The sequence below is a fragment of the Crocodylus porosus genome, unplaced genomic scaffold (assembly GCF_001723895.1).
Source record: "Crocodylus porosus isolate Cpor-Errol unplaced genomic scaffold, CroPor_comp1, whole genome shotgun sequence".
NCBI classification, from domain to species: domain Eukaryota; kingdom Metazoa; phylum Chordata; order Crocodylia; family Crocodylidae; genus Crocodylus; species Crocodylus porosus.
Genome location: NW_017728947.1, coordinates 115565915 through 115587878, shown reverse-complemented (window position 1 = coordinate 115587878; position 21964 = coordinate 115565915). Strand labels below are relative to the sequence as shown.

Here is a 21964-nt window from a genome sequence, read left to right as displayed (position 1 = left end):
CGGCCCCACCGAGCCGCGCTGGACGCTGCGGCACCGCACGCACGTGGAGCTGCAGGACTACCGCCTGGCGCGGGACGCGGCGCCCGGCCCTGTGCCGCACGAGCTCGTGCTGGCCGTGGAGCTGCCGCTGCTGCGCTCCGCCGCCAGCGCCTCCCTCGACGTGTGCGGCCGCGACCTGCGCCTCGAGTCGGCGCGGCCCGCCTACCGCCTGCGCCTGCGCCTGCCCTACGCCGTGGACCAGGCCCGCGGCCGCGCCACCTTCGACACGGCCGCGCGGCGCCTGCTCGTCACCCTGCCCGTGCTGCGCCGCCCCGGCGACAGCACAGCCGCAGCCACCGCTGACAGCAGCGCCCCGGAGCCAGCCGAGAGCAGCGAGGCTTCTGCCGGGGACAGCACACCGGTATCCCCCGGCGACAGCACAGTCGCAACCGCCTCTGCCAGCGGGGCCTTGGAGCTAGGCGAGAGCAGCGAGGGCCCTGCTGCAGACCCCAGCAGCAGCGTAGCCGTACTTACCTCTGCCACCAGTGCCTCAGAGCCAGCTGAGAGCAGTGAGGGCCCTGCCGGAGACTCCAGTGACATCACAGCCATATTCACCTGTGCCACAAGTACCCTAGAGCCAGCTCAGAGCTGCGAGGGCCCTGCCAGAGACTTCAGCAGCAGCACAGGGACAGCCACGTGTCCCCACAGCAGCACCGAGCACCACAGCGGTGGCCCGGCCCCTGCCAGAGCCCCCAGTAACACCACAGCTGCAACCACCTGTGCCAGCAGTGCCCCAGAGCCAGCTGAGAGCCACGAGGGCCTTGCCAGAGATCCCAGCAGCAGCGCAGCCACAACCGCCTCTGCCAGCGGTGCTTTGGAGCCAGACGAGAGCAGTGAGGGTCCTGCCGCAGACCCCAGCGACAGCACAGCCATATCCACCTGTGACAGCAGTGCCTTGGAGCCAGCTGAGAGCTGTGAGGGCCCTGCCGCAGACCCCAGCAACAGCACAGGGGTGACCGTGTGTCCCCACAGCAACACCAAGCACCACAGCAGCGGCCCAGCCCCTCCCAGAGCCCCCAGTAACACCACAGCTGCAACCACCTGTGCCAGCAGTGCCCAGCCTGCTGCACCTACCAAGTGCCTCTTCAGCAGCCCGGTCTCTGCTGGAACCCCCAGGGACAGCTCAGATATATCCACTTGTGCCAGCAGTGCCTTGGGCCTGGCTGAGCCTGCAGTGCACACCTGCAGCAGCAGCAAGGGCCCTCCTGGATCCTCCAGCAGCACAGATTGTCTTGCCTGTCCCAGTGCTGTGCCCATCCAGTGCCCCTGTAGCGGCCCAGTCCCTGCTGCATCCTCTAGCAATCCCAGCACCAGCCTAGACCCAGCGGTGCCCTCAAAGTGCCCCAAGACCAGCATGGATCTTCCTCTATGCCCCAGCAGCGACTTGGACCCAGCAGTGCCCGCTGAGCGCCCCTGTAGCAGCCCAGCTTCTGTATCCTCCAGTGACAGTGCGGCTCTAACCAGCTGCTCCAGCACTGACCTCCTGTGCCCCAGCAGTAGCCAACCTGCTGTGATCTCTAGCGATAGCCTGGGTCTTCCTGCCTGTCCCAGCAGCAACACAGAGCGTGCTGTGCCCACCGAGCACCACAGCAGCATGGATCACCCTCTGTGCCCCAGTAGTGCCCAGGCTGCTGCTGCCTCCTCAAACAACAGCTCAGATCTTCCTGCTTGTCCCGGCAGCAACCTGGACTCTGCTACGCCCTCTGAGTGGTGCTGCAGCCATGTGGATCTCCCTGTGAACTCCAGCAGCTGCCCTAGCTCTCCCATGGCCACCAGCAGCATGACCCCTCCTGTGTGTCCCCCCTTCCAGTGTACCCAAGATGAAGAATCCCTCACTCTGCTCATGCAGGTACCAGGCATCCAGCCGCAGAGTCTCAAAGGGGAGGTTGGCACAAACCACTACAGACTCAGCTTCTCCTCCAAGGACGCTGCTTCCTACTCCTTCTTCCTGCAGTTTCCTTTTGAAAACAAGTTGACCGCCCCTGAGGCTGGTGTTAACGTGTCCCCCAGTAACGTTGTCATAGGGCTGGCCAAGTCTCCTGAGAGCACTGGACTTTGGAAGAAGCTGTCCTTTGGCTTAAATAGCCACGCTTTGCAGGTAATGACGTCTTCAGTGTATTCAGCTTCAAAACTTCCTTAGCTCGGTTGTAGAACAGACCGTTGGCTTGGGGAGATCATTTATGAGATGTGGAACATTTCACATGTAAGCCGCCTGTTCAAGTTCAAACCGAGTTGGCGTGATGGGAAGTCACTAGTGTCTGGCAGCTTTTATCACATGTGGGCAATAAGTCTTATCCAGTTCACAACTGGTGGGAGCTACCTTGTGAAGATCACCCGTGGTGGGTGTTCTCCTGGAACCCCAGACCCCGTGTTGAATAAGATGGAGGCATTACTGGTTAATGTTCAGCATGGGGAGTAGTCCAGTGAGGAAGGGCCTCAGAAACAGGAAGGTGGCAGGGCTGGGCAGGCAGGTGGGAGGGAGGAGCTAGGAGGGCCAGGGACGACTAGTACCCATAGCTAGCCTGCTCCCTCCCTCCCTCCCAGCGTGGCAGCTGCAGTGGACTGCGAAAGCTCCTCTCATGCTGCTGCTACCCATGACTTCATGTGCGCTGTGTAGTCTGACAGGGCTTGCTGTCTGTCACCTCCTCCCCACCCTGTCAAAGGCCCAGGGAGCGGTTCCCAGCAACTGCTGCATCCAAACAGATATATGTGGGGCCCCAGCTGTCCGTGCTGCTGCAGGCAATGGCTGCGGCCCCTGCTCTGCAGTGGGGTGGAGTGGGGCAGATGCCTACCTGGGGCTCCACATGGCCCAGCCTGAGCTGGGTATGTGTTATTGGTTAACTGTTTATCCAGTATAATTAGAGGAGGTTTAACAGATGGTTTTTAAAATGGTATTTACATTCCTCATTTTAAATAACTAAGTTTTCAAAGCTTGACCTGATTTTTACGTGGCCAAATGGAAGCCACAGCCCACAAGCATAGAAGTAGATGCTAGTGAGAAGACAGTGTCAGAAGTGGAAAACGTATTGGCTGGCCCTCCGTGAAGCCCTTCCAGCAAACTATTCAGGACATATTTTGCAGCATTTTCATAGAACTCAGGGCTTGGATGTGTATGTAGGTGAAACCATGAGGTTTTAGGCATGCTGTCTTTAAACCACGCAACTGGGTACTAAGCTTCCATGATACGCATTTTGCACCATCATATGCAAATAGGAGTAGATCTGTGTCAGCCTTTGCTTCCTGCAGCGTCTTGAACAAGCATTCTCTTGTCCTGCACGTTAATACAGCTTTATTGCATCTGGTCATCATTTTGGCAAGTCTTGTGCTGCTCTGTGTATGATAAATTCAGGTGTACACAGATACAGGCTTAATATATAATTACCAGAGGCTCCAGCAGCCTGCTGCATATTCTCACAGCATGCACTAATCTATATGGACCTCTGGCTAGGGTTCTCAGAGAGTGCATTATGTTACCATTTATCATTTTAAATGGTTTTTTTGCATAATCGTTCCTGAACCCTTTCCAGGAGGCTTGCAAGGGTAATGAATCTGTTTGAGAAACCTTCATCTAATGTGCTTGGAATGCCATGACTATCTGATTTATTAGCTTCTTTTACCTGCTAACCTTTAAATGCTGATGTACATGGATTCATTATGAGTGGTGACGTGGCAGGGGAAGCCCTTTTCAGTCACAAATTATTAAAAGGTTACTCTGATTTGATTGGTGGAGACATGCAAGTGCCTCTTGGAGTTACAGATCTTGCAGTTAAGTAAACTTATGGTATAATAAATGTGTTGGGTGGAGAAGAGCAGGAAGGAAATGTGGGATTGGTCCTAGGTCACCAGAAGCTCACCAGTGTATAGCTTTATAAAAAATCTTCTGAGTTGCATTCCTTTTGGATACTTGGTGTCCACATTGAAACAATTACGGTCACCTGAAGTAATTAATTCTGCCTGGCTTTGTTGCTAAAACTTTTGTCAGAGGTGAATGTCACATTCATTGGGAGAAGGAAAATATGTCAAATGTGTATATGTAAACATAACTACCCTTGTGACCTATGTATGGTCTTTGCCTTTTAACTTCTCTGCTCATTTGGACTATTTCTAGTATAGAAGGGGGTATTTCCTGTTATGTCTTTCCATTGATAAATACCCTTTAAAATTTTATTTTCCTTTTCAATGCATCTGTTCTACTATGTTAAACCGTACTTAAACATTCAGTTCCTGTGCCTGGACTATACGTTTCAGTTCTCTGCCAACATGTGTGGTCTCCTTTTGCCAGATTCATTTGTGCCAGTCAGAGCCACGTTTCCTGTAGACAGTCTAAAGAGTTCAAGTCAGCGTGTGTGCCCTGCGAGAAGAGTTTCTTCTGGAAAACGAAGCGGCAGTGTTTCAAATGACTGCCCTGTGGCAGTCGGCATGCGGCATTACAGCAGGGACTTTCAGCCACCTAGCCATTTGTCCAGGCCTCGCATCATCCTCAGTATTTCATCCTTGTCTGCCCATCTGTCTAAACCAGGTCTCCATTTTTTTTCTTTGACTGTGTCAGAGAACATTACAGTACATTTGTGTGGAAAGAGGCTGGTGTTTTCTTCTGGCTTGTAGTACCACTCAGAGACTTCAACTTTTTTAGGGTAGTGGCCTAACTAGGGATTTATGGTTCAAGAATTACTTGGAACATATTTAAATTCTCCCCTCTGTCCCTCCCCACCCGAGTTTACATTCAGGAAACATCTGCAGCTATGCAGAGTACTCGAGAGGCTTTATTCAAGGTTTTTATAGTTTTGAAACTGGTGGTTATGCCCTAAAATTATCCTGTTTCAGTGGAAAAGTTAAGAAAGGGACGCACAATTCTAACACTTGATCTCCTTTCATTTCTCCTGACTTGTTTCTGGTATGTTCAGGAATAGATTGATTAGGGTCGTTCAGGTGGTTGTGCTCTCACTTTTTCTGGTAGTCTTCATATATTATCACATATAATATTCCCTTACTTGTAAAGCTTCTGATTGCATTCAACATCTAGTGCTGCAAGAAAAGATGTATTTTTTTAAAATTATTACTATAACTCTACCCTTTTTTCCCTTGAGAACAGAGCAGCCCTGTGTACCAAAACCTCAAATCAAACTAATCCAGTTTAGGGGAATATTGGAGACTTAAATTCATGGCTGTGGTCACATTAATATTCTTGGATTTTAGCAGGTATGTTATCACCGTAGGAAATAACTTAGACTTGGGCCTTTGAATGAACTCCAGGAAATGACAGCAGTGGTATGCCACATGTATGGACTGACAGTGAAAATGCTGTTGTGCATTTTGTGTTGATTCAGTTTATTCTGTTTGTGAAAAGTTCTTAGGAAATCTATTGGAAAGGACTCTGTTCAGTGATAAAAGCACTCAGTTTGATTCCTATAACACTGACAGGTCTGTGAAGAATGGATATATGTAGGGACCTACCGAATTTGTATGATTTTCATGGAAATCATAAATTTGGGCAGTCTCCATTTAAAAAAAAAAAAAAAAAAGGCAAGCTCGCTGCAAAAGAAGAAAAAAACCCTTTCCTGCAAGCAGAGAAAAGGGCAGGTAGACATGCAGTTTTGGAGTAAGGGGTGGGCAGGGGGGAGGGCAGATGGTAGGGGGAGGGGCAGGCAAAAGGCCAGGGAGCTGCACAGGCACCTGGACAGGTGATCCTGGGCTGGCTGTGGCCAGCAGCCAGAAGGCTGCAAGTGGCTGCACCAGGATCTACAGAGCCCTGGCACAGCTCATTGCACATGTGCACCCGCTGCCGGCAGCGAGCTGTGCCAAGGCTCCGTAGACCCTGATGCAGCTATTTGTAGCCTTCTAGTTGCCTGCCACAGCCAGCTCAGGACCATGGTCCAGCTTTGGGATGGCCCAAAATCACAGCTTAATTACCCTGATTAGGCCCAGGAAACCATTAATTCATGCTTAATAACCCATGGATTAATGGCTTCCCTGGGTTTTATCAAGGTAACTAACCCATAGTTTCAGGCCATCTGGCAATCTTTGCGGAGGGGTGGGACAGCTGGCCAATCAGAGGCATGGGGAGGAGGGGGGTACCACCATGCTCACCCCTCAAAAATGGCAGCTGGCCCTGGGAGCTGCCTCCTTGAGTTTGGTAGACCCTGTTTATATGCAAACAAGAATGCCAGCAGGGTTGGCAATTTACTGTTTTCCTTTGCAGCTGGATCTTCTGGGTGTGGACACACAAGCACTTGGAGCCCCTTCAAAAGGGGAACAAAAGAGCATCTGGCACAGTCCAATTGCATGTGTGAGCAAACTGAGAACAGTTCAAATGTAGTAAACATGGTCTAAGTTTGTCTGGAAACAGATGTCACCTTTGTGCCACCATAAAAACTTTTTTGATGGCACAGAGTGAAAGCAAATAGACATCCATATCCTTTGTTGTGAAACAAATGCCCAAATTTCTGGCAATGGCAAAAGGTGGTAGGAATTTGTGCTGCTTTTTCAGGGCAGACACCTATTTGCTTTATGATGTGAGAGTGCAAGCAGCCTGGAGCTGCCTGCACTCTCCCGCTGTCCCAGGCAGGCACTCCAGAGGCTTGTGGCTCTCAGTCCTGCATCCCTCAGGAATTCCTCTGCAGAATTGGGCCCCTTAAGCCCTGAAAGCACCTGCCTGGTTTTCCTCACTTACAGGGAGACATGCCTCCAGGAATCTCCAGGGCACATCTCTGTAAACAGGGAATCCCGGCTCTTGTGCTTGTGGAGATGCACCCCAGAGGATGCCCAGGGCCACATTTCTGCATCACCCTGTTGAGAGGGCTCCAAGCCTCTGTACCCTCATTCAGCCACAGTTCTCATTTCCATATTCTAGTTCTGTGTATGTTTGACTTGTGAAAGTTTCAAAACGGGGGATAGTTGCTGTCTATAAACACCTGGGAGAGAAAAGGGCTACTTTAGTTAGAGGACAATGCTGGCACAAGAGCAAATGAGTATAAATTGGCAGTAATTCAGCTAAAGGTTCTTCATTAAATCCAAAGGCCAACTGCACGTAAACACTTATTTTACACAAGTGTTCTAAAATGCTGTGACAGATCCTCATTGTGCATTAGATGGCAACGTTAACAGCACTTACTAGTGACTGCGCCCATAAAGCAGTTGTGGTTACAAGCATTTGATCAACATGCTTACAATTGAGCTAGCCAGGGAGATTCTAGCTGTCCCATACTGGTTGCCTTCAGCAGGTTTAGCTCACAGTAGCAAAGAAGCACCCTCTTCTCTTGCTCTATTTCCCCCACTCCCCCTAGATATTTCCGTTACATGTTTATCTTCTCCATTGCTGTCTTTCTGCCAGTCCAGAATGCTACAAGCTGTAGTTATGTACATGACTTTGTACTGTTGGAAGAGAATATAAGACTCTGTACATGGTAGTACATGGGCACATAGTGTATGTGAACACTATCTTGAACGTGCAGTTAGCCACACAGTCAACCTTAACACCCCATGCTTCAGGCTCATAAGTTGCAGTGCAGTGGTATGATAGGAAGATAAGTAAGACCCCGTGCATGGTAACTGCATTGGTATGGAGCTGTTAGGTGGCAAGACACTCTGAGATAAGGGTTTTAGCAGCCAATATACAGGAACATGATTTGTACACGTGAATAAATTTAGGCTGGAGATTAGGTTTCTAATTTTAAAAATCCTTAATTTCTGGTTCAGCAGAAATAGCTGGAGTAGAAAACCTAACTAGAATCCTAGATTGAGAATGGACCTTACAGGTTATCTAGCCTTCAAGATTGGTGTTCCTCAGCTGTAGCAGGTAGATTAATAGATTGTAAGGCCGGAAGGGACCTTGGAAGATCATCGGGCCCAGCCCCCTGCATCAAGGAGGAAAGACAACTGAGGCAGGTGACCCCAGCAAGGTTACTGTCTAGTCTGTTAAAGATTTCCAGGGTAGGTGATTGCACATCTGGAGGGAGCTTATTCCACAGTCTGGGCACCCTGACTGTGAAGAAGTTTTTCGTAATGTTGAGCCTGAATTGGTCTTCCAGGAGTTTGTGGCCATTACTCCTGGTTTTCCCCTCGGGTGCCCTAGTGAACAGTTGCTCACCGAGCCCTTGATGTACTCCCCTAGTGTAGTGGTAACCTGCTACCAGGTCCCCACCCAGCCTTCTTTTCCTCAGGCTGCAGAGTCCCAGGTCCCTCAGCCTTTCCTCATGGCTTGCCATGTATGACGCTGATCATATGGGTGGCTCTTTGGATTCTTTCAAGCTTGTTCACATCCTTGTTAAAGTGCAGTGCCCAGAACTGGATGCAGTACTCCAGCTGTGGTCTCAGCAGTGCCGAGCAGAGTGGAAGAATCGCCCTCTTGGTTTTGCTGGGGATGCATCGATTGATGCACACCAGAGTATTATTTACCCTACCAGCTACAGCATTGCACTGCCGGCTCATGTTCATACTGTGGTCTGTTATTACCCCCAGGTCCCCTTCGCTCATGGTGCTGGTCAGTTTGTGCCACCAAGACTGTAGGTGTGTTGGGTGTTACTTGTCCCAAGTTGGGGTACTTTACATTTCTCGTTGTTGAACTTCATCATGTTCCGATCGCCCAACTTGCCAGCCTGTCTAGGTCCACCTGTATCTGTAGCCTATCTTCAAATGTGACCACGCTCCCCCATAACGTGGTGTTATCCGCAAACTTGTCCAGTGAGCTCTTCACCCCCACATCCAAATCATTAATAAAAATGTTGAAAAGTACTGGACCAAGCACCAACCCCTATGGGACACTGGTGCCCGCTTTTTGCCAGGATGACACAGATTGGACTCTCTGGGTCCTATCCTGCAGCCAGTTTCTCACCCACCTGACTGTCTTGAAGTTAAGCTCACATTCCTCCAATTTTATCGTGAGGACATCTTGGGATACTAGATCAAAGGCCTTTTGGAAGTCAAGATGGCCCATCAAGCCTTGCTTTGAGAACCTCCAAGAAAGGAGAGTCCTCAAGTTCATCCTAGAACTGAGTTGCAGAATGATACAAAATCAATTGGTTGTGTGGTCTGTAAATGTAAGTCCTTTTCTGATACTGGAATCAGAACTGAAGGGGGATGCAAACAATTTAGCACCAAATTTGGCATACTTTTAACATCATTATAGTCTGTTTGAGAGAGTCTTCTGGATTGTGACTAGGTGTCGGATTAGAAGCACACACGACCAAGAGCGCTGTTGCTAACGACACCAGTTCTGCAGAGAACAGCCTCCCTTCACCACCTCTCGTGCTGGCTTTGCAGTTGCAGCAGTTAATTAACAGCCTTCTCTGAGATGTGCTGAGGTTGGTGATGCACATCAACGTTTTTGAACAATCAGAGCTCTTTAAACTGAAATGGTTTCTGCTAACATCCATTTTAATTTAATCTTCATTCAGCCAAAGGAAAGGAAAATGAGTGGATAGCAAAAGGAGGATGAGATGTACATAAGGAAAATAAATTTAAATTTCAGGGTTCTAAGAGAGTGCCATAAATCTCAGCAAACATTATAACTGAGAAAATCTGCTATATGGGATCATTTTAATCACAATGCTGATACTTTTTTCTCCGCTGTTGGTTGTCCCACACCTAAGCATATAAGCAATAACAACATCCTGACTTGCTGGTTTGCCCAGATTTGCGTTCTTATAACATCCATGGGGATAAAAAAGAGCCTCATATATATTTGCCATGAATGTAGCATTTGAATTAGTTGTTACCTCGGTTGAGCAGGCTGATGAAGACAGTAATATGACTAAAAGAAAAATGGTGTGATTGTGTCTGTACAGTGCCTGACACAGTGGTGCTGATTTCATAGACATTAGGGCTGGAAGGGACCTTGGAAGATCATGGAGTCCAGCCTGCACATTCATGATTCGTGTCTGAGGCCCCTATTATGCATTGCCCTAAGTAAAAAAAGAAAAAGTCTTAAAAGATGTTTTTCTTTGAGAGAAATACAAGGCATTGAGAGCATAGTGGTAAGGCAATATTAAACCTAGTTTCTAATTGTAGCAGGGCACCAAGGTGCCTGCTACTTGGAGAACCGGCATAACCACCCAAGTGCAGGTTGCCAGGGCAGCCAAAGGGACCTAAAGACCCACACCTGCCTGGTCAGCTGGCCGGAAGGGGCAGGGCCTGGCTTCTGTATAAATCACAGGCTAGGAGGCAGTTCCCTGCTGGCAACCAAAGGTGTAGGAACTTTGCTGGAGCAGGTGAAGAGGCCAAAACGCATGAGCAGTTGGTACGGGTGAAGGATGGGGCACCCTTCAATCCGTTGTAGCTGATTGGCAGAAATTTATGTTATAGCCTAGGGGCTTGAGTTTTGTGTGTACTGTTTACTACCAGTGGCTTGGGAGAGGCTATAAGGGGAAGGAGGAGGTCTCACAAGGGGACCCATGGCAGAGTGGTTACCCCAGTCCCAGGCAAGGGGGTGGCGAGAAGCCCCAGACAAGGGGCCATGATTCTCTGAGCGCCTGGTGAGGCACAGTTGCGAGATGTGGGCTGCGGAGAGCCCAATTGTCAAAGATAGTCTAAGACCGAACAATGTTGGGTACATCAGTGAGGCTTGGGGTGTGGTACAGGGGTGGTTGGAGCCATGCATAGCCCATAAGACCAGGGTGTGTAGAAACACCCATTACCGAAGCAGGGCTAATGTACAGGAGGAAAACAGTGTCCAAGGAGATGAAGAGGCAGCCTCCCTATCATATACATTTGACAGCAAAGATGTGGTGGGCAAGAATGAAGGGTGCTTTGTAGACAACATGGACACGGTAAGGGACGCTAGGGGAGAGCACGGTGACCCTAAGACCCCCCTTCCTGCTACACTAATGATTAGAAAAAAACCTGATTTAACAACAGAGCAGTCACATGGGCTGTACCATTGTTAAACAGGAAATAGGATAGAATTTATTTAACAATCAGTGTTAGAGAGCCTGGGAACAAACATGAATTGTTGCTGTTTGTCCTGCCTGTAATACACTCATGGGTACGGAGTGTGGGGGCAGGGAGGGAGAGGGGTTATGACATACCTCTGAACAGCACAGGAAAGTACAAAAGTGTAAGACAGGACAGGAAACAAAATGGGTACATCTTATTTCCAATGTGGGGTGGTGGGGAAGACAAAAAACCAGAAAACCTAGTTTTCCTTGTCCGTGATGCCAAAACAGTAAGTGTTTGTGTTCAAGATAAGTGGATGTTCTCCATTTGATTATGTGATTTGGCAAGTCACATTAATGATCAGTCATGCTAATTGTTAGCATTCACGCACTGGACTTCTAGTGAGTTTTAATCAGTTCATCTGCAAGTAGCAGCCTGAACTAAATGCTACTTCCCATCATAAGAGGCTGTCTTCTGCAGAAGGATGTCCTGTAGCATAGAACAAGCTTTCTTTCCAACCAGCTCTTGATATTGCTGTGCTCTGTGTTCTGTAATTTTTCTTTTTCTGCTTTTAAAAGATTTTCATAAACATTCTCCCCCAGGCTTTGGAAGTTGCTCATGAACTCTTGGCGAGATTGTTGAGTACCAGAATGTCCTTTATTGTGTTATCTTGTAATTTAAGCTTTGGAGAGTGTGTCTGCACCTTTGTAGTCCCAAAGCAGCCACCTATCTAAGGTTCAGTTTCCAGAAGCAGCGGTCTGTACTGTTGGCATAAGGAGAGCTCCTGGTTTTAAGTTGCATTTCTAAAGTAACTGCCTTCTACATTCCCACCTGTGTTATCTTTATTTTAATACTGCCTTCTCATGTGCTAAACCCAGTGCAAGTACTCGGTGAGAGCTGGCCCCTTCCTCCAAAAGGTCTTTGGTCTAAATAGACCAGACTGAGAGACAATGGGGAGAAAGGAAAATCATTAACACCTGCTACATAGAACAGGGGTGGCCAAGCTGCCGCACAAGTAGTACAGGCCACCTGTGTGTGTGACACATGGCAGATTGGAGAGGGGGCAGACAGCACAGCAGGAGAGAGGGCAGGAAACAGAGCAGTAGAATGGGGAGGGAGCATAAGGCAGGGAGCAGAAAGCAGAGCAGCAGATCCAGCAAAGGCAGAAGGACAAAGGAGTGGCATTAAGGGAGGATGTGGGCTAATCTGTGGCACCCGTGCTAAAAAGGTTGGCCACCAATGACAGAAGAACCTAAGCAGAAAGCAGGACAAGGTGGCACCTTAGAGACTAACTCACTCAGAGGGCCTAAACCTGAGAGAGATTTGCTCAAGGTAACGTGTAGAGCTCTGCTGACTTGCAGCCCAACCCCAAGTGGGGTCACCTTTCCTCTCCACTTGCTGTGCCCTCACATTTAAGTGTAGCAACCTTGTGCCAGGTACCTTGGAGGTGGAGGGGGAAAAACACCATGCCACCCTCTGCTCCCCCACCTCCCTCACTCGTATGAAATCCTGGCTTTTGCTAGAAAAAGCCCTGTGCTCTCCCTTACTTGGAAATGCCAGTGTAACTGTGGAGGATTTTACTTGCACTACTGGCATGTGGTTTACATTTTTTTGAGGGATGACCCTTGCCGTTTTGATACTTAAAAAAGATGAACTTTCTCTTTCTTTTCTATAATTGAGGGCTCGTGGGAGTGACCTTGTGCTGCACCCCATCTGTGGTCACCATTTCCTCTGTGACATTTGATAACACCGAGCAGTTGGAGACTAAAATTCACAAACTACCAGTAAACAATTTTAGGTATCCCCAAGCAGAGTGCTGTGAGGTCGTATAACCAAGACAGACCTGAAGGGGACTCTGAATGTAAGGTCACTGTTTGCTGGAGAGCAAAGCAGTGCAAGTTAGTGCAGTAAAATTACCACAAGGAGCTGGAAACCCTTGAGTCCTAGTCCTCCCTGTGCCCAACAACCTGCTGCCAAGTCTGCATCATCATGTGGATGTCAATACCCAAGTCCTACCCAACATGCAACAAAAGTTCTCGTTACCAGTGGCAGGACTGCCAGGGTGGCCAAGCCCTCCCGTGTTCTCGTGTGAATGATTGCTCTGGAACCTCCCTTATGTGCTTCTGCCTTGCACGATGAACTCTGGTCTGGAAACAGATTTAGTCCCATACTTTGCAGATCAGCTGTTTACACATGAGGTCTGGATAACAATGTCTCACCTTCCTGTGGTAAGCAGGAAACTCTTTAATTTCCCAATAAGGCCTTGTTTTAAAAGAGGAGGCTTTAATCTTTGAGGGCACTTTTACATGTGCTTTAAAGTTCAAGTGCCCTCGTTGCCATTCTTAAGGGTGGGGATGCTGACGCACAAGATGGAGGAGGCTGCTGGAGTGTGGCAATTGCCACACTCCAGTAGACTCAATCAAGTCTGCTCTGACATGTTAGAAATTCAGTGCATCAGAGCAGCCTCCACACTTGTGTATAGGTGCCCTGAGAGCCCAGATGTGTGACACAGCTGCTGGACGTGAACTTCTAGAAGGCTGACAACATACAAAATTGCCTCACTGCTTCTCACTCCAACAGCATGTCACTGGTGACTGGACTTAGGCATTACAGCATTTACAGCGCAGCTAGAACAAAAAAGACTATAGGAGTGAGGGACTTAGAAGCATTACTTAAAATCCTCCACTCTTTGCTTATTTAAAGGAAAAAGAGGGGATCAACATTTTTTCCACTTTTGTCAGTGAAGACAAATTGCAAAACAGAAAAAGGTACTAAAAAAATACAGAAAGTGTTTTTGGCTTTAAGGATCAGTAAGAGTCCCCTGGGCATACTTTTGGGACTGTTAATCATTAAAGTCATTGAGCTCCTTGTCAAATATTACAGCAGGTTTAAGATGTAAAACTTCTTACCACATGCTCCACAGTGCACCTACGCTGCATATTCAGAGCTTGAAAAGGTAACTTGAAGTTTGGTTTTGTTATGGTTCGGTGTAGGCTGTCTCTCCATTCCAGGTGACCGGTTTTTACTCTTACCTGGCTGATGATATGAAACAGGCTCCTTGTATGGATCTTTAAGTTTCCACTCTAGAATTCAGACGACTAAAATGAGCTAGAGTTACTAACGAAGTGTTAGCGTTTTCCTAATGTAGATACTCAAGTTCTGCATCAATGGATTTGCTGCTTTTCTTTCCCTTTCTTTTCAGTATTAAAGGACAAATAAGGGCAACTGAAAGATTTGTTGTAAGTAGCTCAGGTGGGCACCTTAACTAAATGTATGGCCTGTGGAAAATACACAGCCCCTTCAGCCTTTCCCTTTCCTGTAAAGTTGCCTGTATTTTGAAATGCAGATTTAAACTATTTCATATTTGTGTCTTATCCTAGCTGAATGTCCAATGTAAAATGAATTAAATCAGAAATGCAAGTTATTTTTTGTACTTGATGTGCAGGTATCTCCGCTGGGTGTTTGGAGTCAGCTTGCTGCTTTTGTTTGGAAGGTTTCTGGCTATAAAACCGCGGAAGCATAGTCCGACAAGGATGTAACTGATCTTCTTTCTTTTCTTTAGGAAAGGTTGTTTGTCAGTGAAGAAAATGTTGATGAATTTCTGGGCAGCATCTTAAGCTCTTCATTTTCCAAACAGTCAGCACTAGAAAGCCAGCCCTTAATTGAAATACTTAATGTTACTGAGGACAACAGTCAAATCAGATTAAAGGTAAGGCTCTGTGTTGCAATACTGCCTCTGCCTATTCATTGTGATGCGTGTATACAACCTCGCTGAAATGGCTTTGTTTCTGCTGTATGTATGTAGATCCTCCCGAAAAGAGCCTAAGGGAAGAAATGTTTGTACATGTAAATGTTTTTTTGGAAACACTAGTTGACCTTAAACTCCATTTCACTTAATTGAAGTGAAACTTCCTGTTTTGTTGATGAGAGACTTGATAAGTGCTGCCCTCCTGACTCATAACCAAATGCATAACTCCCTCATTTGTGTGTTACACATGTGATTATTTTTGTTCGTTCTCAGTATTCATGGCCTGTGAATAGGGGCTCAGCATGGGGCCAGGAAGCAGGATTTCTTGAGACCCAGTTCCAGCACTGCTGCTTGCGTGTGCCAGGGCACTTACCTTCTTCGTTCTCTCCGTCTGTACAGAATATGTAGTGCACTGCCTCTGAGGTTAAATATTATCACCATTTTACAGAAAGGGAAACCAGAGCACAGAGGCTAGGCAACTTGTTTGCAGTCATGCAGGAAATATGGCTGTGACAGGAAGAGAATCCACCTCTCCCGGCATCTCACTTTTGGCTTTCACCAGAATATCACTATTCCCTTCTCTGCTGCCCAGCTACAGAGATTTAGTTCAGTTACTACATACAAGACATTTTAAAGTTACTTCCTTGATACTGGAAAAAGCATAAAGGGAAACATAAACATGCTTTCTTTGCTTTCTCCATTTAACTTTTTGCGCAATAACCCCACACTACCTTTCTCTAGCAGCCATTTCCTCTCTTGTGGGTATGCATTTTTCATATTAACAAAGGAAAACAAAATGTTTTCATGTAGAAACGCGTAAGACAGTAAGTACAAAACTGGGCTTTAGAAGACAGTACTTGGACAGATGTAAAGCTTTTTATAACAGACTAAATTTCAAGCTGACTCTTCAGAGGCATGTCTACAGCTGCATACCTGGCCTTAGGTATGGCTTAGCTACTTATCAGAAAAGCAGGTCAGAAGTGGAATGTGGACTTTCAGATGAGGGTGCAGAGCGTGGAGCTTGTCCTGGGGCCAGTTGGCTCCACTCAAGATGTTCCTATCTGTTCTGGTTATTTATTCACTAGGCTGAGGTTATCCACCTGTAATACAAAAGTTGTGGGGAGAGGTGGTTAGCCATGTTAGAAGAAATGCAGAAAACAGGGAAGAGGTACACCTTAGAGACTAAGTAAATCAAAGATGTATTGGATTTTGTCTGAAAGGTGCATCTCTACCATACCTCCCACTAAGATTGGGCTGGCACATCACATGAATATACATGTTTCTCAAGTAACAGCAAAAAAGCTGTATTGCACTGGTTTAGGGAATTGCTATGGCAATCCCTTGTCTTGCAATTTAATCCAGTAATTTGATTTTGTATGTTACCACTTCCATGCAGCTCTTGGTTTTCAGTAGGCTGCAGAACTTTGTATTTCCATTGCATCAGGACACTGTGGACGGCTTCGGAGGAAAGGTGGAGCCTGAGTGTAGTTGGATAAGCTGATTTGGCTTTTGACATGCAGGAAAAGGCAGGCAGGAAGGTCTTGGGTTGAGCAGCAGGTGAAACTGCCACTCTCAGGAAACAGTAGCATAAGAGTGACATTGTAGCAATGATGATCCACAGATTAGGAGGCAAGGATGCCTTAAGGTCCTGCCACGTTACACACAAAATGCAGTTAACCAGTCAGTCACATCTTAAATTGTGACCCAGCCACACAGTAAAACAATGTTGTCATAAAACAAGGAATAAGCCACAAAGTTGCCCCACAAAAAAACCTGTGTAATAATTCTGCAGCTGTTCCCTATGATGCGATTAATTGAAGGTGTGGCCAGGTGCACCCCTGCAGCTGCAAGCCCTGTTGACTGATAGGACTCCTAGCCAGGTGAGCACTTGGTGAGGCCCTGCAGCTGGGAGCCCGGATCAGGTGATGGGACTCCCAGCCATGGGAGCTTGCTACTTGCTGATGTAGGGGGAACACATGCCTCGTGATCCTGGGCTCCCCCTCTACCAACAATAAGATGTGATGGGATCAGCTGCTTGATCCCATAACCATATCTCCTGCCGTGCATGTGTACGAGAAGTGCAACTGTGTGGATCATACATCCGATTCTGTTCTGCCTTTACCTGCATGTCTGATGGGGCTTAGAATGGTATCTTGAATTAGACCAACTACATAGCTGGGATACAGTTAGATGAGCTTTTGAGATCTGAGGAGGAATGTCTTGCATTTGAAAGCTTCTCTAACTCTATCCCAACTCTGTAGTTGGTCCAATAAAAGATCCTCTGGAAAAAAAAAATACTTTTTCTCCTTGCAGACAGGATGAGGGACTTTGGCAGGAGGGTTTTGGATGTGGGAGTAAAGAAGGTTGGATAGGTGGTAAGTATTTGAACTCCTAGTTCCAAGGGCTAGGCAAACTTTGCAGTGAGCTAATCTGCTGCAGTCACCTACAAGAAGACTATTCACTGACAGTGGTCAAGAAACACCATAGGGAGCTCTGCTACAGGAGTCAAAAGTATATGTATATAGAGGCTTGAAATCTGGTTTCAGAGTTGGAGCTGGTTTCTAGATTAGTTCTGTGCTGACTTGAGAACACAGTATTAGTTAAACGTTGTTTGTCTGACGAGTGCAGCAGCCTTCCTAATCCGAAGTACTGGAAACATTTCTCCCCCCACACTGAAGTGTAGATTCTGTGGCCAGTTTGCAGTCGTAGGAAATGCAAAGCTGTCCACATAACGTAACCCAAGGGCAATTGCCTGGCCTTTTTTGATAGACATCGTGACTATTTAGCAGCTCCCCCACAGTGCCCTCTCTCTCCAGAACAGGCAATGACCTTAGCAAGAGGCAAACCACCTGTGCACAATCCATCCCAACCTGTAAGCCTCAACCTTTTGACTCCTAGACTGAGAAACTGGCAGCACCATTCTGAGTCAGCTGTGTGCAAACAGGCATAACACAGCTTACAGGTGTCATAGGACTAGATGCCTTTTGAATCCTTCAGTCCGCCTCTGACAGCATTCGTGCATGTTCACTCGGCCTCAACTATTATGATGCACAAAAACAATCTGTTTTGCTGTTTTTTTTCTCTCAACAGCCACAGGCAGTTGCTCATTCTGAATTTGGTGGAAAAGAACAAACTGTTAACAATACAGGGGAAGAGCCAGTTGACAAAGGGAATGGAAACTGCCTTCAAACAAAGACAGAAACTAACCGGGCTGCAGCTGACGCTCTCACAAAAGAACACGCTACAGAAACAGACGCTGCTTCTGGACCTTCGCGGGCAGCAGCTGAAACAATGGCAAAAGCAGGTTGTAGTTCAAGCCATTATTTGCAACAGGACCTTGCTAAGACGAGTGTAGCGATTCCTGTGAAAGCGCAGAGACACAAACCAAAGCTGGCACTTACTTTGTCCACAGAGCAGTACACTGCATCCTTAGACCATGCAAAACAGGAATCTCTTCCTTCAGAGAAAGAGACAAACATCAGAGAGAGAGAAGCAGTCACTGGTTCAGAACCAGGAGCTGAGAGCCAGCATAATCCAAACCATAGACCTGCTTCTCCAGTGATAAAAGAAATTAACACACAGGATGGGAGCATGCAAGTCATTCAGGATCACACAACTCACTGCGCAGTTGTTTTTCAGAATTCTGTGTTATATGAATTAGACTAGTTTGTTTCAGTTAAGAGGTTTCCTGTTGCTTCTGTAACACCAGTGCCTCTGCACTGTACACCAAAAATTACCTTGATCTGATATTAAGTAAGGTTCAGTCTGCTGTCAGTTTTTGGATTTGAGTGGTTTTAAACTTTGCCTGTAATTGGTTTCTGTTCAGATGTAGAAATGTAAGCTAGACAAGCAGTCACTCTGGTTAACCAGCCTTCCAGGAAGTTGAGCTCAGATCTTGAATAGTTCAGTCATCTTTCTGATGTGTCATTTTGTATCCGTTAGTACATGCACTTCACTGCTGTAATGCCTGCCTTCATAATTTATCCAACCCACCCATACTGTTGAAGTAAACAGCTCATAAGCCCTCACTTAGTTGAACTAACCTGCCAACAATTTTTAGTAATCAGTGGGATTTCCTCATTAGCTGGAGAAATTCACTTACTAATTAACTGGTCTCCTTACAAAATTGTTTATTGGCCTCAATCCTAAATTAGCATTTTCCATCAACCTGGACTATCAAATTACACCAACGGAACTATTAGCTGAATAACTTGTTCCTTTGCCAGCTTCTACCAGATCCAGCATTTTCCACACAGTTTGCATTTATTCATGTAGTCCTTATCCTACTTACACTTAAGCATCAAGTTCTTCTGTCTGGCTTCTTTCTACCCGTCAAAGACAATTCCTCACGGTTTTAATGGCTGTACTGTTGGCTTGGAAGTCAGAGGAAGCACAGTTTAAACAGAGAGCATCTGGATTTTAACAACAGACTTTCAGTTCCCTTTTCTGGTGCTCTTAAAAGAGCTGCTGCTTTCACGAAGGGATCCTTTAGCAGTACACGAAGAAAATATCTTTTTGAACAAAAACAGGATCAAATTCATTTTACAAGTCAAAGTGAATAGGACCCAAGATGAGGTTGGTTACATTATTTTGCCAACTACAAGCACGCCTTATGGTTGCATGCAACTCCATGTAGTACAGAAGCTTAGTGCTTGTGACAGCTTGGAAATCTGGCAGTTAAATTCCCTAGCAGAAAAAGAATTTATTTTGGCAACACGCTGTTTTGGAAAGAAAAAAGAGCCTAGAGAGGTGGTTTTAGAAAAATGTGGGGACATTGTTCCCTCTTCACTGAGCATATGTAAGCAATTTAGTCCTTTGCCATAAAGCAGGAAGCAGGAGAGAGAGAAACTTTGTTCCCAGGTTTTTTTTGTTTTGCTTTAAAAAAAAATGCATCAAAGTTTCAGCAAGCTGATAATCCTTTCAGATGGGGCCCTACAGGCACCGACCTCCAGTTATCCTTATCAGAAAACTGAGCAATTTATTTAGGCTTACTGTAACATGCCCCTACAAACTCACTAGGGCTTAGAAGCATTAAATGATGCTTGACTCTGTTCCATCTGCTGTGCATGTTCTCCGCTATATGATAATGTTCTTATGCAGTTCAGTGTTCTGAATCTGTTCCCCAAGAAGCTTCTTCAACCAAACTATCAAGACTAACTATGCCTGACTGCTAGAAGCCTTTGAAACAGATGTATCATTACCCTCAGAACAGTCTAATAAGTCAATGTTTTGATTTAACAAATGGCATTGTTTGGTATTGTTCACGGCTTTTGGTTCTAATTCAGTATATTTCCATCATACAGCAGTGTTTTTATTGTCCAATTTACAGGGCTGACTAATTTGAAAGCGTAAGTATTTTAAGTGTTTGTTCCAATGGAGGTGTACCGTCATGAGTTTGTTTCTCTATTTTATCTCAATTACCAAATGCCCTTAAATTTTTAATGAAGTTTAATGTACGCCATTTGAATGGCTAATGCTATTTGTTCAATTCTTTGTATAAGAACAACAGAATTTATTTTGTCATAACGAGAAAATACAACAATAAAACTCAATGTTTCCCAGAATCAAGGATTGGTAGTTTTACCAAAAAAAAGTGACTTTTATTTTGGCAGAACTAAAAAAAAAGAAAAAGAAAAAAAATCTACAATAAACAAAACCAATAATTTTCTGTGTGTAATAATCAAATACACAGCAAATAAAACAGAACACTTTGCAGAGACAAAGGTTCCAGGTCTCAAGCAAGCCTAAAAATGAGACGAGGCTGTGGAATTTGGAGCAACTGTCCTGCTCTCTCTCCCTCTGAACACGGCAGCACTCAGGGTTTAAAGCAACACAGGACTATCCCTTCGCAAACTGTCTAGGGATCAGCCGTGCTCAACTCTCACCCTTGCTGCTGCTGTACTGTAAAAGTGATGGGTCTGGTTCATTTTAAATGACTGTCTGCGCGCGGCCAGGGAAGGACAAACCTGGCCCGAGTTAAGATGCACACTGACAGCCGATTTTGTTTTCAGTAAATGCACAACAGTTGCTTTTTGCACCTGGGTGCAGGTTGCACACCAGGAGCGCAGCCCAAGACTAGGACCCGCCCTGCCTTGCCACGTCTCCCCACCTCCCCGTGACAAAGGACAGTTCTGGGGCACCTTTGCCACGGGCATTTATTCATTCTTAAAGCAGAAACCAGGTCACAAATGCGCTGACCCACTCCAGCGTCCGACCCGCTCGGGGGGAGGAGAAAGAGGGGTGAGGCAAGGGGGCCCCTGGCCCGACAGCTCACTGTAACTTGTGGTAGCTCTTGCAGAGCTCGTGGTCGCGGATGTCTCCCCAGCCGCCGTTCTTGACATGGGGGGCAACGGGGGCCAGCGGGTAGCGCTTGCTGATACTCATGGTGTCCGGGAAGAGGTGCTGCTGGTTGGCATCCAGCAGGGCATCCACCTTGGCGACCAGGGCGCCGGGCCGGCAGGTCTGCTTGTGGTGCATGCCGCAGTCGTTGCCGGTGTGGAAGACACGGGGCACCTCGGGCACCAGCACCTTCCAGAAGCGTGGCAGGCAGGCCACGGTCAGGTGCTGCAGCGTCCAGTCCCAGTTGTAGTCGTCGTAGGTGCAGAAGGCGTCGGCGCAGGCCCGCAGCTGCTGGTAGGTGTCCCGCCCAAAGGCCATGCCCATGTTGTGCTCTGTGGAGCGCCACGTCTTCAGCTCCACCTTGTCGGCACGGCCCGCGAATGCCGCCGCCTCGCCCTCCCCCCCGCCGCCCCGGTGCCGGCCTGGAAGCCCGTAGCTGCCCAGCGCCAGCACCTGGCAGTCGGGGCAGTGGCGCTGCTGCAGGCCCTGCAGGTGGGCCAGCACGTGCAAGAAGTCGGGCGCCACGTAGTGGTCCTCCTCCAAGAAGACGATGGGGCCGGGCAGGTCGCGCAGGGCGCGCACGCGGCCCCACAGGAAGTGCAGCTTCCACCACCAGTGGTGCTTGGCCTGGGCGAAGGGCGCCTCGCGGTAGTGGCCGAAGGCATCGGGGAAGGCGGCGTTGAGGCAGCCGGTGCGGCGGGCGGCGGCCACGCCCAGGTCGCGGGGGCAGTCGCGGGGGTCGCGGCCCGGGAACTCGTGGGGGTAGAGCTGCAGGCTGAAGGGGAAGAAGACCTGCAGCACGGCGCAGAAGTCCACGGCGCGCGCCAGCGCCTCCAGCTCGGCCGACCACACGTCGTGGCTCAGCACCAGCAGCGCGCGCTCCACGCCCCGCGCGCGCCGCAGCGAGCCCAGCAGCAAGCGCAGGTGCTCGGCCCGGGCGTGCACCTGCACCACCAGCGCCACCTCGGC

At 47.7% G+C, this 21964-nt stretch overlaps 2 protein-coding genes across 2 annotated transcripts in view; one reads left to right on the top strand and one right to left on the bottom strand.

Annotated features, from left to right (window-relative positions):
- DNAAF2 (dynein axonemal assembly factor 2) overlaps nucleotides 1–20249 on the top strand; it is a 21275-nt gene extending 1026 nt beyond the window's left edge. The window contains exons 2-4 of the mRNA XM_019551180.1: nucleotides 4–2137; nucleotides 14471–14617; nucleotides 17747–20249. Coding sequence (XP_019406725.1) covers nucleotides 4–2137; nucleotides 14471–14617; nucleotides 17747–18322 — 2857 coding nt within the window. The 3' untranslated portion in view covers nucleotides 18323–20249. The remainder of the gene's footprint in view (nucleotides 1–3; nucleotides 2138–14470; nucleotides 14618–17746) is intronic.
- The window catches only part of MGAT2 (mannosyl (alpha-1,6-)-glycoprotein beta-1,2-N-acetylglucosaminyltransferase), a 2691-nt gene continuing 860 nt past the window's right edge, over nucleotides 20134–21964 (bottom strand). Inside the window, exon 2 of the mRNA XM_019551179.1 lies at nucleotides 20134–21958. Coding sequence (XP_019406724.1) covers nucleotides 20927–21958 — 1032 coding nt within the window. The 3' untranslated portion in view covers nucleotides 20134–20926. The remainder of the gene's footprint in view (nucleotides 21959–21964) is intronic.